The 13,454-nt window shown below is 49.1% G+C and overlaps 1 protein-coding gene across 1 annotated transcript in view; it reads left to right on the top strand.

Annotated features, from left to right (window-relative positions):
* The window catches only part of LOC140425674 (uncharacterized), a 456,765-nt gene that overhangs the window by 378,447 nt on the left and 64,864 nt on the right, over positions 1-13,454 (top strand). Inside the window, exon 40 of the mRNA XM_072510172.1 lies at positions 6,934-6,975. Coding sequence (XP_072366273.1) covers positions 6,934-6,975 — 42 coding nt within the window. The remainder of the gene's footprint in view (positions 1-6,933; positions 6,976-13,454) is intronic.

Raw genomic sequence — 13,454 nt, 5'->3', positions numbered from 1 at the left:
GTGGGGTTAGATAGCGGTGGGCTTAGATAGCGGTGGAGTTAGATAGCGGTGCGGTTAGATAGCGGTGGGGTTAGAGAGCGGTGGGGTTAGACAGCAGTGGGGTTAGATAGCGGTGGGGTTAGATAGCGGTGGGGTTAGATAGCGGTGGGGTTTGATAGCGGTGGGGTTAGATAGCGGTGGGGTTAGATAGCGGTGGGGTGAGATAGCGGTGGGGTTAGATAGCGGTGGGGTTAGATAGCGGTGGGCTTAGATAGCGGTGCGGTTAGATAGCGGTGCGGTTAGATAGCGGTGGGCTTAGATAGCGGTGGGGTGAGATAGCGGTGGGGTGAGATAGCGGTGGGGTTAGATAGCGGTGGGGTTAGATAGCGGCTGGTTTAGAGAGCGGTGGGGTTAGGTAGCGGTGTGGTTAGATAGCGGTGTGGTTAGATAGCGGTGGGGTTAGATAGCGGTGGGGTTAGATAGCGGTGGGGTGAGATAGCGGTGGGGTTAGATAGCGGTGGGGTTAGATAGCGGTGGGGTTAGATAGCGGTGGGGTTGGGTAGCGGTGTGGTTAGATAGCGGTGGGGTTAGATAGTGGTGGGGTTCGATAGCGGTGTGGTTAGATAGAGGTGGGGTTAGATAGCGGTAGGGTTAGATAGCGGTGGGGTTAGATAGCGGTGGGGTTAGATAGCGGTGGGGTTAGATAGCGGTGGGGTTAGATAGCGGTAGGGTTAGATAGCGGTGGGGTTAAATAGCGGTGGGGTTAGATAGCGGTGGGGTTCGATAGCGGTGGGGTTAGATAGCGGTGGGGTTAGATAGCGGTGTGGTTAGATAGCGGTGGGGTTAGATAGCGGTGTGGTTAGATAGCGGTGGGGTTACATAGCGGTGGGGTTACATAGCGGTGGGGTTACATAGCGGTGGGTTTATATACCGGTGGGGTTAGATAGCGGTGGGGTTATGTAGCGGTGGGGTTAGGTAGCAGTGGGGTTCGATAGCGGTGTGGTTATACAGTGGTGGGGTTAGATTGCGGTGGGGTTAGATAGCGGTGGGGTTAGATAGCGGTGGGGTTCGATAGCGGTGGGGTTCGATAGCGGTGGGATTAGATAGCGGTGCGGTTAGATAGCGTTGGGGTTAGATAGCGGTGGGATTAGATAGCGTTGGGGTTAGATAGCGATGGGTTTAGAGAGCGGTGGTGTTAGATGGAGGTGGGGTTAGATGGTGGTGTGATTAGATAGCGGTGGGTTTAGATAGCGGTGGGGTTAGATAGCGTTGGGGTTAGATAGCGATGGGTTTAGAGAGCGGTGGTGTTAGATGGAGGTGGGGTTAGATAGCGGTGGGGTTAGATAGCGGTGGGGTTAGATAGCGGTGGGCTTAGATAGCGGTGGGGTTAGATAGCGGTGGGGTTAGATAGCGGTGGGGTTAGATAGCGGTGGGGTTAGATAGTGGTGGGGTTAGATAGCGGTGGGGTTAGTTAGCGGTGGGGTTAGTTAGCGGTGGGGTTAGATAGCGGTGGGGTTAGATAGCGGTGGGGTTAGTTAGCGGTGGGGTTAGTTAGCGGTGGGGTTAGATAGCGGTGGGGTTAGATAGCGGTGTGGTTAGATAGCGGTGGGGTTAGATAGCGGTGGGGTTAGATAGCGGTGGGGTTACATAGCGGTGGGGTTACATAGCGGTGGGGTTATACAGAGGTGGGGTTAGATAGCGGTGGGGTTAGATAGCGGTGGGGTTAGATAGCAGTGGGGTTAGAGAGCGGTGGGATTAGATAGCGGTGGAGTTAGATAGCGTTTGGGTTAGATAGCGGTGGAGTTAGATAGCGGTGGGTTTAGATAGCGGTGGGGTTATACAGAGGTGGGGTTAGATAGCGGTGGAGTTAGACAGCGGTGGAGTTAGATAGCGGTGGAGTTAGACAGCGGTGGAGTTAGATAGCGGTGGAGTTAGATAGCGGTGGGGTTAGACAGATGTGGGGTTAGATAGCGGTGGGGTTAGATAGCGTTGGGGTTAGTTAGCGGCGAGGTTAGATCCAAGGACAGAAACTGACCGCCAGTTAGATCCAGGAGCCTGTCTGGAAAAATAACCTGGGCACAATCGAGAAATGTGAAGTCTAATAGGCCCCGCGCAACATGACAGACTTCACGGCAAGCCAGCCCCAACAAAATAGGCCCCACCAGATCCCGCGCGCCCGCCGATCGGTGGCCCCCGATCGAGAGCCGGGCCATCCTGGAGACCCCAACCCCCCCCTCCCGACCAGGGCGGCCACGGACTGGGCCCGCAGCCGCCACTCAGAGTGCCCGCCAGGTGGAACCATGAGTGACCCACTCCGGCGGAAACTCGGCCAGCCACCAGCGGAGAATCGCCATGGGAGCCTTTTTCAATCGCCCCCGACTGGCGGCACGGCAACCACGGCGTGCGGGCAGGGGGGGTGGGGCGGGGGAGAAGGGGAGGTGGTGCGGGCAGGGGAGGGTGTAGGCAGTGGGGGCGGGGCGAGCAGGGCAGGGGGTGCGGGCAGGGTTGTGTGGGGGCTGGGGAGAGGGGTTCAGGCAGAGGGGGGGCAGGGTGTGTGGGGGTGGGGGATGGAGGGGGCAGGATGGGTGGGGGCAGGGGAGGGGGGTGGGGGGCAGGGGTTGGGGGAGGGGTGGAGGGGAGGTGGAAGCAGTGGAGGGGTGGGGGAGGGGGCAGAGGAGCAGGAGAGGGACGGAAGAGGAGGGAGAGGGGGATGCGGGGTAGGGGTGGGGGGCACGGGAAAGGTGGGGGAGGGGGGCAGGGAGGGGGACGGAAGGGGAGGGGGAGGGGGAGTGGGGCAGAGGGGAGGGGGTGGGGGAGGGGGACGGAAGGAGAGGGAGGGGGGCAGGGAGGGGGGGAGTGGGGCAGGGAGGGGGATGGAAGGGGAGGGGGCAGGGGGGAGTGGGGCAGAGGGGAGGGGGTGGGGGGAGGGGGACGGAAGGAGAGGGAGGGGGGCAGGGAGGGGGGGAGTGGGGCAGGGAGGGGGAGGGGGACGGAAGGGAGAGGGGGAAGGGGCAGTGGGGAGGGGGTTGGGGTGGGGGTGGGGGGCAGGGGAAAGGTGGGGGAGGGGGACGGAAGGCGAGGGACGGAGAGAGGGGGGAGGGGGTGGGGGTGGTGTCTCCCTTGTCCGCGCCGGCCCCGACGCAACATGGCGCACGAGTACAGGTGCCGGCGCAGAAGAAAGGAGGCCGGGAGACAGAGAGGCCAGGCCACATAGGAGGCCCCTCCCGGGGTCAGCGGGCCACCCGCAAAGAGCTGCCCGCGACCGGCACCGCGATTACCATGCCGGGGCCAATGGCGCCGATTCTCCGCTCTGCTGAGAATCACGTGCCGAGGTCGGGGCGGCACGGTGCGATTCGCGCCAGGCGCGGAATTCTCCGGCCCGACCCCAGGCTGAGAGAATCCCGCCCCTAGTCTTTCGGGACTTGTGAGAGGAAACCGGAGCACCCGGAGGAAACCTACGGCGACACGGGGAGAACGTGCAGACTCCGCACAGACAGTGACCCCGGCCGGGAATCGAACCCAGGACCCTGGCACCGTGAAGCAGCAGTGCTAACCACTGTTACCATGGCGCCCATGTACCGTTGAGACGGTCAACACCTGAACCATGCTGGGGGCTGATACACTCTTAAGCCACATAACAAGAGGAGTAGAGAGGACTTTAAACTCGTGAGAGGTGAGGGATGGAGTGTGAGTAGATGCAGCAAATCAAGCTGTAGATTCCAGGCAGGAGTCTATACCAGTAATGTGGGAAACGCAGGCCATTGAACTTGAAGCACAAACAGATCAACCCGCGGTCTTCTCGAATGGCGGAGCAGACACAATGGGCCAAATAGCCTCCTTGTGCTCCGACATGGTATGTTCATCTGCAAATAGTAGAAACAAGAGAGCAAGTTATTAAAAGGGGAAGTGATAAACAGACTGTGACAGGAAGGGGGAGAGTGTAGCTGCTGGATTCTGCAGTCAGCGGGATTCTCCGCTTTGCCGGCAGCGCACCCGCGCCCGCGGCATTCTCGGTGGCCACAATAGGAAACCCCATTGTTTGGCTGCGGCAGTGGAGAATCCCACTGCCGGCGGGGACTCACCCCGCTGGAAAATGGCGAGACGGAGAATCCCGCTCGAGATATCTACAGCTAAATTAGCAGATACGGCTCGAGGTTACCAAAATAATAAAATGACAAAGGAAAAGCTCGGTATCTGAATGCATGATGCATTCGAAAGAAAACAGACTGGAAATAATAATATCGGGCAGGATTCGCCGATCCTGGGGCTGTCTCCCCACGCCGCGTGGGAGCAGTGGCGTTTTCCACCAGTCAAAATGGCGCACAACGGCCATTGATTCCCCGTTTGGCTGGGGACTAGCACCCGGCTCGAGCTGCCGATACGCCCTGGAGAATTACCAGGTCCGTGGACGCGCTTGCTCACGGCTCACGCACCTCGGACCAACTCCGCCCACCCCCCACAGTGTCCCCAGGCCCAAATGTCCCTCCACCTGCGGATTGGCCCTCCCCCAACTGTGGTGGCACTAGACTGAGTCCCCAGCCGCCATGCTGAGTTCCCGACGGATGAGGCGATGAGAGACCTACGCCGTCGGGGGGGGGGGGGGGGTTTCAGGCAATGTCCTGAGGCCGTCGATACGTGGTGCGGCGTACTCAGAGAGTAGGCCGCTTTGGAGGGGTGGAGCATCGCCAAAGTGGCGCCCCCCCCCCCCAATTTGATCGGGAACTCGGATTCTCCGGCCGTTCGCCGAACGCGGTTTTGGCGGCGTCGACCGGAGAATCCAGCCCGTTTTCTGAGAGCCATTGCAGAGGAGTGGCTGCAGGATAACAGAGGTTGAGACCTGAATGTTGAAGAGTATGTGATATTTCGGAAGGACAGGAAGTGGGGAAAAGTGGAGACGTGGCTCTGTTAAGTAATTATGGTATGAGCAGCTTGCAAAAGGATGGCTGAAGTTCAGGAAACCAGGATGTAGAAATGGTTTGGGTAGAGATGAGACATAATAATGGTAAGAAGTGGGCATGCTGTACAGACCCCTGACAGTAACCTCACGGTAGGACAGAGTATAAACAAAGAAATAAACATTTAGTGCAGAATGAGGCCATTCAATCCATTGACTGCACCAATCCTCTGAATGAGTATCCTACTGCCCATTCACCTGTCCTATCCCCATAACCCCACCTAACCTGCACATCTTTAAAAGGAAACTAGCACTACCAACGCCCTGGGGGTTAACATTGACCAGAGCCTGAATTTGACGAGCCATGTAAAATACTGTGGCTACAGGAGCAGGTCAGAGGCTAGGAATCCTGTGTTAACTCTCCTCACAACGCCCCCCAAAGCCTGTCCACCATCCACGGAGGATTTGCAAGCAGGCAGACCTGGGGGATTACTCTAGGCAGCTCAATGGGAGGGTGGGGAGGATTTCCATTTGTGCCTGGGTTGGGAGCCCCCATGTAAGAGATGGGGTGTCCTGTGTGGTCTTCTCATCGATGTGGATTGGGATTCCCCGTATGATTGTGGGGTGCAGTCTCTGTATTTTTACCTGCGTTCTTCATTTTTGTTTTACCGTGGATCATGACCGCCTTTAAAAAGGAGCGCCCCATTCTCTAGAAACCGACGCTGCCGGCTCTTTTAGCGTCCGCCCTCCCGGCGGGACGCCATTGGACTGGACTCTGTTTTTTCTTCTAATTACTGGACAATCTGGCGAGGAAAGCTGGCAGCGGGAGATGTGCTGCACACGGCTATTCTCACCTAGTCCAACACTTAGAAGAACAAAATACCGCCCAGAGTGTCCAACACTAGTTTGGTTTTGTTAGTTTTGTTATTTACAGCACAGGAGGAGGTCATTTGGTAATTGCGTCGGCATCGGCTCCCAAAAGAGCTACCCAGCTGGTCCCATTCACCATCCATGGGCTGGATTCTGCATTTCTGAGACGAAGTTTGACAACAACGGAGGATCCGTGGACTTTTTCTACAGAAAACCTGGTGCCGTACCTGGACTGACTCTGCGGCAGTGAGGGGCTTAGCACTGTTGCCACGTGGAACATAATCGGTTCCAATGAAAAACGGTGCGGGATTCGGCGGGTCCGTGATCGACGCTCGGGAGGTTGACATACACATTACACTCCCCGCACACATTCATCCCAGCCAAAAGGATGGCACTGGTTGTGCTGGAGCGCGCCCATACAGCTGATGGGTCAGCTGGTGCCAGAGGGCACCCAGGGGGGTGCCCTGGGGGTCACTTATATGACCCACGGTACCAGGTTCAAAGCGGGCGGTTAGCGGCGTGCGCAGCTGCACGGCTGCCTTGCCGGCTGTGGCAATGGTGTTCCGTGCCCGTCCACCCAAACTCCACAGCCCACCTCCTGGCCACCCCCCACTAGTCCCCCAGCCCTGGCAGAGGCCCCCCCAGGCCAGCGGCACAACCTCAGCAAACTATGGCGATGTTAAACACTTTCCGTCCCCCCTCTTTCTCTCCCTCAGCAGCCGCCACACCGGTTTCACGATTTTAAAAAGCACAAGTGAACCGCGCCATCGGGAACTCGGCCCATCGGAGACGGAGAAACACGGCGGCCCCGGAGAGTACCTGGTCGGGCCCGCGAATGATACTCAAATGGTGCCCACTGTACATGCGGAGTGAGGCGCATTGACCCCATTTTTGAGGTAATAGAAAATAGCGATTTGGCGTCGAATCGGCCTTTGCTGCGATTTTGCCGTCAGAAGCTATTCTCCAAATGTTGGTGAGATTTTACACTTTGTTGAATCTGTATTATGACACTGAGGTGGGAGGTTCTGCTCTCTTGTCCCAGGGGATATTAGTTGGGTGGGAGGTTAAAGTGGAGCAGATGGAAGACTCGCTCTTCCTCTCAGAGAAGTAAATTCCCTCCCTGCTATTGGTGATTGCGTTTTTATTAGTTTCTATATTTTAAATTAACTCCATTCTCTGTCTTATTTCAGCTGCACAACCACCACCATCAGGCGTGTGCCATCTGGATGCAGGTGAGTCAGCACAAAAGTAGCCTTACATTCCGCACTGATACCCTGGGTTGTTTACATGTGAAAGTGCATTGGTGCCAAAGTGTCACGTTGGCTTCCCCGTATGCATGTGGGGCGCAGTTTCCGTGTTTTTACCGGTGTTCTTCATTTTGTTTAAACCAGGGATCATGGCCGCCTTTATAAAGGGGCGCCCCGATCTCTAGAAAGCCGACGTTGCCCGCTCTTTCAGCGCCCGCCCAGCCAGTGTGACAGCATCTGGTTTTTGCTTCTAATTACTGGACAATCTGGTGAGGAAAGCTGGCAGTGCGGGAGATGTGCTGCACACGGCTATTCTCACCTAGTCCAACAATTAGAAGAAGAAATTGAAAATTCCACCCAGGGTGTCCAACACTAGCTTTGTTTTGTTAGTTTTATTATTTACAGCACAGAAGGAGACCACTCGACCCATCGTGTCCGCACCGGCTCCCGCAAGAGCTACACAGCTAGTCCCATTCACCATCCCTACCTCCGTAGCCCTCTAAATTAATTCCTTCCAAATATGTATCTGGCTCTCTTTGAAACCTCCTATTGAATCCCCTTCTAACACTCTCACAGGCAGCACACTCCAAACCCCAACAACTCTCTGAGTAAAGAAGTTTCTCATCATCTCACTCCGAGATCTCTTGCTGACCATTTTGAAATTGTGACCACTCGTCACTGACTTAACATCTAGTGGAAACAGAATATCCTTCTTTAACCTGTCAAAATTGTTCAGAATTTTGAACACCTCTTTTTTTCTTCTCTGCTCCAAGGAGAACAATCCCAATCTTTCCAATCTTTCATCTTAGATTGATTCTACGATTGGAAAAAAATTGCTAAACAATCCTGAGTGCCAGAAATTATGCTGACAGCCAATTTAAGGTTATCAGTCAGGCTCACAGTGAGGTTCACTTGCGCTTGTGAGAAGCTACATATATTCACGGAGAGGGCTGTACATTAGATGGAACATGTACATTATTTTCAACGAAACAAAATAGATGATAGCCATTCCCTGGTTCATTCCCCGGGGCAATCAGTGTCAACCTACTGTCATGTGAGGGTACCTTTAAGAAATGGGTGTTTATAGATGGGGTGTATGTAAGTATCTGAAGTGAGAGTACCTTTAAGAAATGGGTGTTTATTACTGCAGTGATGTCAGAGAGTGGGTGGAGCTGGGCTGTCTTTCAGCTTTTTACTTTCGTTTTAAGCTATTTGCTGTTTTAGTTTCATTTTCAGTGTTGGAGCTGAAGCCAGACAGAGCAGCTGCACTGTTGATCTCTCTGCCATGAAAAGACTATCTCCTGATCATTTGGTGAATTCAGAATTATAAATGTTTTCAGTAGTGACTTTAACCAGATGTGCCTCTGTTAAAAGGTGTTTCTTTTGTAAGTCTTCTTGATGTTAAATGGACAGCTTAAGCATTACTTAGTGTTGTATTCTTTGGGGGTTGTATTCGAATTGATGGTTGCTAAGATATTCACTGTATGTTTTAAAAAGGTTAACTTGAGTTCATAGAATAAACATTGTTTTGCTTTAAAAATTACTTTTCCATTTCTGCTGTACCACACCTGTAGAGTGGGCCGTGTGCTCCCCATACCACAATCTATTAAAAGTTGTGGGTCAGGTGAACTCCATGCTCATGCTGCCACAGGGCTACATGCAGAGCTGTGGCCATTGCCACGGAGGCCAACATGGCGGGTTGATGTCTTGTCATGTGAGAGTACCTTTAAGAAATGGGTGCTGAAGAAATGTACCTTTAAGAAATGGGTGTTTATCAGTGATGTCAGAGTGTGGGTGGAGCTGGGCTATCTGTCAGCTTTTTACTTTCGTTTTAGGCTGTTTGCTGCAGGGTGTGTTTTCATTTTGTGTTCAGTGTTGGAGCTGAAGCCATTCCGAGCAGGTGTACTGTTGATCTCTCTGCCATGAAAAGACTATCTCTTGATCATTTGGTGAATTCAGAATTATAAATGTTTTCAGTAGTGAATGTAAACCTGATGTGTTTCTGTTAAAATATGTTTCTTCTGTCTTCTGGATGTTGTTTGGGAAGTTATTAAGCATTTCTTAATGTTGTATTCTTTGGGGGTTGTATTTGAATGAATGGTTACTAAGATGTTCACTGTATGTTTTAAAAAGGTTAACTTGAGTTCATAGAATAAACATTGTTTTGCTTTAAAAAATACTTTTCCATTTCTGCTGTACCACACCTGTAGAGTGGGCCGTGTGCTCCCCATACCACAATCTATTAAAAGTTGTAGGTCAGGTGAACTCCATGCTATGCTTTTGGGGTTTTCTAAACCCTGGCCCATAACAAATTGGGGGCTTGAGGGGGATAAAAGTCTATCTATTGGATTGGCTGAGTGAACTGAAAGACAGTGAGTGGTGAGCATATTGTGATTGCTTTTCAGGCGTGGTATTTTAGTTTAAGTAGGAAGTGCGTTGTGGACAATGGCTCTTTCAGAGGCTCTGAGGTTTTTGGGGGTGGAGACGGTCACACGCAGTGCCTTATGGACAGAGACTAAAAGCAGACTGTTAGATTTGGCAAATACATTGCAGTTAACATTACCTGTCAAAATGCAAAAAGGTGAGGTAATTATGGCGGTGGCTCAGCATTTAAAGTTGCCTGAAAGACAGGTTGAATCATTGGAAATGGCAAAAATTCAGTTACAAATTAAACAAATGGAACATGAGAATGAATTAAAGCAGCTTGAATACAAAAGAGATAGACAGGAAAAAGAAAGAGAGAGAGAAGAAAGAAGAAAAGAAAGAATAGCCCTAGCAGAACAAAAAGAAAGAGAAAGGGAGATACAGATCAGGGAAACAGATAGAGAGAGAGAGTTTGAACTTCGGAAAATGGCCATGAAACATGACAGTCAGTTAAAATTGGCAGACGTAAAGGGAAACATACAGTTGGATGATAGTGATGAGGATACTGACAAAGAGCATCACAGTTGAAGGCTTGGTGGGATCTATTTAAATATGTCCAAGCATTGCCAAGGTTTGATGAGAAGGAGGTAGAAGCCCTTTTCATTTCATTTGAGAAGGGAGCTAAACAAATGAAATGGCCACAGGAGATGTGCGTATTACTGATTCAAACACAGCTGTTAGGTAGGGCTAGTGAAGTGTACGCATCACTATCAGAGAAGGTATCGGACGTATGAGAGGGTGTAAAAATCCATCTTAGGTGCATATGAATTAGTGCTTGAAGCCTACAGACAAAGGTTTAGAAATTTAAGGAAAGAATTTGGTCAAACATACATGGAGTTTGAAAGGATCAAACAGAGTAATTTTGATATGTGGATAAGAGCTTTGAAAATAGACCAAACGTATGAAGCTCTCAGAGAAAGTATACTTTTGGAGGAGTTTAAAAATTCAATTCCTGATGTAGTGAAAATTCATGTGGAAGAGTAGAGGGTTAAAACTGCGAGATTAACAGCAGAGCATTGGCAGATGATTATGAATTAGTTCAGAAATCAAAGCTTGGTTTCCGACATCAGTTTCAGCCTGTGAGGGCTAGAAACTGGGGACATGAGAAATACTCAAGTGGTAAAGGTAAAGGTGATCTGATGGGAGATAATGAGAGTGTACCTCAGATTAAAAAAGAAATCCAGGAGGGTGGAAGAGACATGAAAAGTTTCAAATGTTTTCACTGTAATAAGATAGGCCATGTAAAGTCACAGTGTTGGTGGTTGAAGAAAAGTACTGGGAAGGCTGATGTGGTAAAACAGGATAAGACAGTGGGGTTTGTGAAAGTGGTAATGGAAAGCCCAAGTGAAGCGAATGTGGTGCAAAAGATTGTACAGCTTGATCAAGAGGTGATTGATAAGAAGGTGCCAGATGTATTTAAAGAATTTACTTGAGTGGGTAAAGTTTACTCATGTGTATCAGGAAGAGCAGGTAAAGAAGTCACAATGTTAAGAGATACAGGGGCTAGTCAATCTTTAATGGTAAGAGATGAGGAGTTATGTAGTTTGGGAAGAATGTTGCCAGAAAAGGTGGTAATATGTGGAATTGAGGGTGAGAGGAGTAGTGTTCCATTATATAAGGTAAGGTTGGAAAGTCCAGTGAAGAGTGGTGAAGTGGTAGTAGGAGTAATAGAGAAACTATCTTGTCCAGGAATACAGTTTATCTTGAGTGATGCTATAGCTGGATCGCAGGTGGGAGAGATGCCTACTGTGGCTGATAAGCTAGCAGAAAATCAGTCAACTGAAGTGTTGAAGGACGGATATCCTGGGATTTTTCCGGATTGTGTAGTAACAAGGTAGCAAAGTCACAGGTTAAGACAAGAGGAGAAATCAAAGAGTGAAGATGAAGTTGAAGTGCAATTATCAGAAACGATTTTTGATCAGATGGTTGAAAAAGAACAAGAACAGGTGGAGGATGAGGCGGATATTTTTAGTTCAGGAAAATTGGCGGAGTTACAACAGAAAGATTATAGAAATAAAACGGATGTATCAGAAAGCATATACGGAAGAGGAACCTGATTGTATACCACAGTATTATTACCGCAAAAGTGATGTCTTGATGAGAAAATGGAGACCTTTACAGATGCAGGCGGATGAAAAGTGGGCAGAAGTTCATCAAGTAGTATTGCCGGTAGGGTATAGAAATAAGGTGTCGCAAGTTGCACATGAGGTACCAGTGGGAGGTCATTTGGGAACAAGGAAAACGCAAGCTAAAATCCAGAAACATTTTTATTGGCCTGGACTACATAAAGATATAGTTAAATTTTGTCAATCATGTCACACATGTCAAGTGATAGGGAAACCTCAAGCAGTGATAAAACCAGCGCCCTTAATACCCATTCCAGCATTTGAAGAACCTTTTACAATGGTCCTAATTGATTACGTAGGACTGCTTCCTAAAACAAAAAGTGGGAATCAATATCTTTTGACTGTAATGGATGTATCTACTAGGTTTCCAGAGGCCATTCCAGTACATAATATTACAGCTAAAAAGATTGTGGAGGAGTTACTTAAATTCTTTACTAGATATAAAGAACAAAGAACAAAGAACAAAGAAATGTACAGCACAGGAACAGGCCCTTCGGCCCTCCAAGCCCGTGCCGACCATACTGCCCGACTAAATATGGACTACCCACAGAAATATAATCGGATCAAGGACCAAATTTTACCTCAAGGTTATTCAAAGAAGTTATAGATAGCTTAGGAATAAAACAATTTAAATCACCTGCGTACCATCCAGAATCGCAGGGAGCATTAGAACGGTGGCATCAGACATTAAAGACAATGTTGATGGCCTATTGCCACGATTATCCAGAGGATTGGGTTAAAGGAATTCCATTCATAATGTTTATAATTAGGGATGCATCTAATGAGTCAACCAAATTTAGTCCTTTTGAACTAATCTTTGGTCATGAGGTAAGAGAACCACTTAGATTGATTAAGGAAAAATTGGTGAGTGAGAGATCGGAAATTACATTATTGGATTACGTGTCAAATTTTAGGAAACAATTAAATAGAGCAGGTGAATTGGCTGGACAACATTTAAAAGTTGCACAAAATGTGATGAAACGGGTAGCGGACAAGAAATCAAAATTTTATAGTTTTGCCAGTGGAGATAAAGTTTTAGTGTTGTTACCAGTGGGAGGTGAACCTTTAAAAGCTAGGTTTTGTGGACCTTATCAGATTGAAAAGAAATTAATTGAGGTGAATTTTGTGGTAAAAACGCTGGATAGAAGGAAAACTCACCGGCTGTGTCATGTGAATATGCTTAAAAGGTACTTTAAAAGGGAAGGAGAGAAAAGGGAGGAGGTTACTGCGCTGTAATATTCTGTGTTCTATGTTTACATGATTCTAACTCAAAGTGACAAATCAAATCCAGATGACCAGGAATTTGACATACCTCAAATTAAATTGGAAAATGTGGATGTTCTTAAAAATTAGGATAAATTGTTACGTTACCTTCCAGAGGAAAATCGAACTGACCTGAAAGAGTTATTGATATCATATGGGCAAGTTTGTAGAGATAAATTGGGAAGTACTAAAATAGCTATATATGATGTAGATGTAGGAAATGCTGTTCCAATCAAACAACATCCAGATAGACTTAACCCTTTAAAATTGGCACAGGTTAACAAAGAGATTGAGAGTATGCTTAAAAATGGCATAATTGAAGTGGGTTGCAGCCAATGGAGCTCACCCATAGTGATGGTACTAAAACCAGACGGTACCCAACAGTTGTGTGTGGACTATAGAAAGATTAATGCAGTTACAAGAATGGACTCTTATGCTATCCCACGTTTGGAGGATTGCATTGAGAAAGTGGGACAATCATCTTTTATTTCCCAACTGGATTTACTTAAAGGTTACTGGCAGGTACCTTTATCCGAAAGGGCGAAGGAGATTTCAGCTTTTGGGACTCCAGATGGTATATACCAATTCAAAGTTATGGCATTTGACATGAAAAATGCCCCAGCCACATTTCAACGGTTAACTAACAAAGTT

Source organism: Scyliorhinus torazame, chromosome 6 (assembly GCF_047496885.1).
Source record: "Scyliorhinus torazame isolate Kashiwa2021f chromosome 6, sScyTor2.1, whole genome shotgun sequence".
NCBI lineage: Eukaryota > Metazoa > Chordata > Chondrichthyes > Carcharhiniformes > Scyliorhinidae > Scyliorhinus > Scyliorhinus torazame.
Note: the sequence above shows the minus strand (reverse complement) of the source record. Positions and strands in the feature narration are given on the sequence as shown.